This window comes from Amphimedon queenslandica, unplaced genomic scaffold (assembly GCF_000090795.2).
Source record: "Amphimedon queenslandica unplaced genomic scaffold, v1.1 AMPQUscaffold_11965, whole genome shotgun sequence".
Lineage (NCBI taxonomy): Eukaryota > Metazoa > Porifera > Demospongiae > Haplosclerida > Niphatidae > Amphimedon > Amphimedon queenslandica.
In genome coordinates this window covers 1-3,321 of record NW_003547796.1, presented here as the reverse complement: position 1 = coordinate 3,321, position 3,321 = coordinate 1, and the positions used below count along the sequence as shown (strand labels likewise).

Below are 3,321 nucleotides of genomic sequence, written 5' to 3'. Positions count from 1 at the left end.
AGAGAAACTGGTATATAATGTACATGCATGAACATACTTCAATTTAAAGTCAATTTGTTGTCGTCCAAAAGGAATTTAATTTAAAATGAAAAGTGGTACATAAAAGTTATGTGCCTGAATTGTAAAATTATCATGATTTACAATAGTTAGTGTGTTATACTGCATAGCACTAAATTTATGTGTGGGGAAAACTTTGTCAAAGTCCTTTTTTCTAGCAAATTTTTGTCATTCTTCTATAATTTGCTTACTATAGAATGTGGAAGCATGTTAATATTTTTTTCACAAAAAAGCACCTTAAAGAAATTCACAAAAATTATAGTCCCTGATAGAAAATTAGGTGCTCTATGGTATGCAGAACCTCTTTTTAGAGAGTAAAAAAGAAAAAGAAATTTTACAAGAGAAGATGTCATTATTGAAAGGTCAACTGTTTGATAAAGAAAAAGAAACTGAAGCATTAGCAGAAGACATTAAATGTAAGGATAAATAGAATACCTTATTTATTTAAAATTCCCATTAGTATTGAAATCAAAGTTACACCAATCAGGTCACACTTCAACTGATACCTGGCATGAAGGTACACTCACACAATGATGTGAATTGATTTTAAATTACAGATATGCATGTTTATTTTATATAGTTAGTGTACTAGTTGGCAGTGGTCGTATCAAAGGCATGTAAATGTAATAATGTTTGTCACTGCATACCACAGGCATAACTTACTTACATTGTGAAGTAGTCAACCCATCATGTTCAAAAATAGTCTTCTAAAAAATTTTGTCTCAAATGTTAGCCTAATTTGCTTGACCAATTGTTTAACAAGTCAAAGTATAGTAGTAATTGTGGTAATCGCTATGAATAGAGATTTATTAACTTGCATTATTTCTATCCTACATGTTGATCATGAAGAATCACAGCATGAAGAAGCAACTGCTCCAATACCTTGTACTGAGATTAGTTCAGACTTAAATAGTAGGACATCAACATGCAGTGAATATTAATTAATGTATATTTGCGTATAGCTAAAGTGGTAATTTCCCGTACTGGTATAAAGAGTGCAGCATATGTTGGACTGATTTTTTATGAGGAGAAGAGAGCTAAAAATTTAGTCTATTTTACTGCTGCTAAAGATCTTACTGCACTACTTGAAGTAAAATATTATTCTACATGTATTTTTTGAAACATTTGCATGACAGTTTATTCACAAGAAGCACTCTCAAGCTGAAGTTGGGCCTGCTATTCCATTTCAGTTCAAAGATGATGTTGGATATATTGAATTGAAGTTTGATGCTCCACAAAAGAAGCCTTACACTGGATGGAGTATTGAGCCTCATGTTGAGCCTTGTAGAGTAAGTACTGCAATATAATGTATAACTGATGGTTTGTATGTGTATATTAATAGTTGTATCGTCATGATGTTGATAAGTTTGGTGATACTTGGTATTCTATTCCTCCATATTGTCTGGTATCAGTCTATGGATCACCTGGTGCTGTACCATCACTACATTACTCTGTACCACTGGATGGAGTGGCTGATCCTGTTACATTATACATTGATAGATCACTGATGAGAACTGCTCCTTCTCCTCCTTCAACAATACAAGGTACTAGCTCAAGCTCCTCTACTGCTATCAGTCAAACTAGGAGAGAGACTGAAGAAGGTATTGTTGAATAACACAATAATCACTGAATTTCTATCATTAATAGGTACATTTATATATAGATCTGATATTGCCTATAAAGTAATGATAGAATGTGCTTCATTAATAAAGGATTGTGGGATTGATACTCACTTCTTGGTTGACAAGTTGTTGGAACATAAGATTATCAATGCAAGAGAGAAGAGAAGCCTAACTGATGGCTACACTACACAAACTGCTGGCAAAAGGTGGGATGATTTGCTCCTCATCATTTCAAGGTCCATTAGAGTAGATGGAGAAGTATTTGGTATATTCTTAGACATACTGAGAGAGGAAGGTACTAGAAGAACTATTGCACTAGCTGATAAATTGCTACAAAAGTATAATGCTCCTGACCAACTTCAATTTGATGTTGGTAAGACTTATTGTTTTATCAGTTTTTAGCATAATAATTTAGTTATAATTAATATTGGAGCCAGTAATTATAGCCAGCTTAAAGTTAACTCTTAGTGTGAACTTAATTAGAAGTCTTTTAATTTTGTTCAATGAAATTTTAATTATGGTACATGTACATGTACTCATGTAGTCAACCCCTTTCTCAGGCTTGGTACCTATATGGCAATACACTAGTGCTTGGTAATTATTTTATTATTTATTTGTGTAGCAGACCATATAGTACACTGTTCATTAAATTTGTTATATCATTAATAGGTACATTTAGGTCTGATATTGCCTATAGAGTAATGACAGAATGTACTACAATGATAAAGGATTATGGGATTGATATTCACATCTTAGCTGAAAATTTGTTGGAACACAATATTATCAATGCAAGAGAGAAGAGAGAAATAACTGATGGCTACACTACACAAACTGCTGATGAAAGAATGGATGAATTACTCCACATCATTTCAAGCTCCATTAGCATGGAAGGAGAAGTATTTGGTATATTCTTAGATATACTCAGAGAGGAAGGTACTAGAAGAACTATTAAACTAGCAGATAGACTAATGGATAAATATAATAATTTTTAGAATAATGATGTGCTTGAGATAAGAATGAGAGAGAAAGCTTTGAAATCACTAGTTTAATTTTGTAATTATCATTAACAATTCAATGGAGGGTGGGATGGGGTTGCTTGGATACTTAGAGTTGTAAATAATTGTACATTGAGAAGAGGATGATATCAATAAGACGCGGACTAACTGCTAATCAAAGAATAGATGAGCTGCTTAGTTTAGTTAAAGCATCCATTAGAGAAGATGGAGAAGATTTTGGTTTGAAATAATTAAACAAGAGAATACAAGAAGAGCTGATAGTCATAGCACAGACACTATTAGACAATTATAAAAGATAGTTATAATTTTTATTATTAAATAATAAATAAAATTAAAAAGTTGAAACACAAAAATAAATTAGAAAATGTTCCTGCAGAGAGGACAACTGCTCTTGTTACTAGTACTGAACCATTTATACTGAAAAGAAATAATAAAATAAATAATAACTGAACAAATGAGTACAATATCTATTCACTGTATCAACACTCAATAAAATACATGTACATGCACTACCTTACCAGACATGATGAATGGAATCTCTTCTTGCAAGTTCTACATATCATTTTAGGTAGTGAATAATTAGATCCATGAATGATACTGAAGCATATCATGCAGTCATCCAAACC

General features: G+C 32.0%; 1 protein-coding gene across 1 annotated transcript; it reads left to right on the top strand.

Annotated features, from left to right (window-relative positions):
• Positions 1 to 332: 332 nt before the first annotated feature.
• On the top strand, positions 333 to 2,698 carry LOC109588639 (uncharacterized). The gene is made up of 8 exons (XM_020004781.1): positions 333 to 473; positions 518 to 574; positions 907 to 969; positions 1,020 to 1,147; positions 1,194 to 1,346; positions 1,400 to 1,658; positions 1,705 to 2,052; positions 2,349 to 2,698. The coding sequence occupies exons 1-8, from the start codon at positions 350 to 352 to the stop codon at positions 2,669 to 2,671; spliced, it is 1,455 nt and encodes a 484-aa protein (XP_019860340.1). The 5' UTR covers positions 333 to 349; the 3' UTR covers positions 2,672 to 2,698.
• The last annotated feature ends 623 nt before the right edge of the window (positions 2,699 to 3,321 follow it).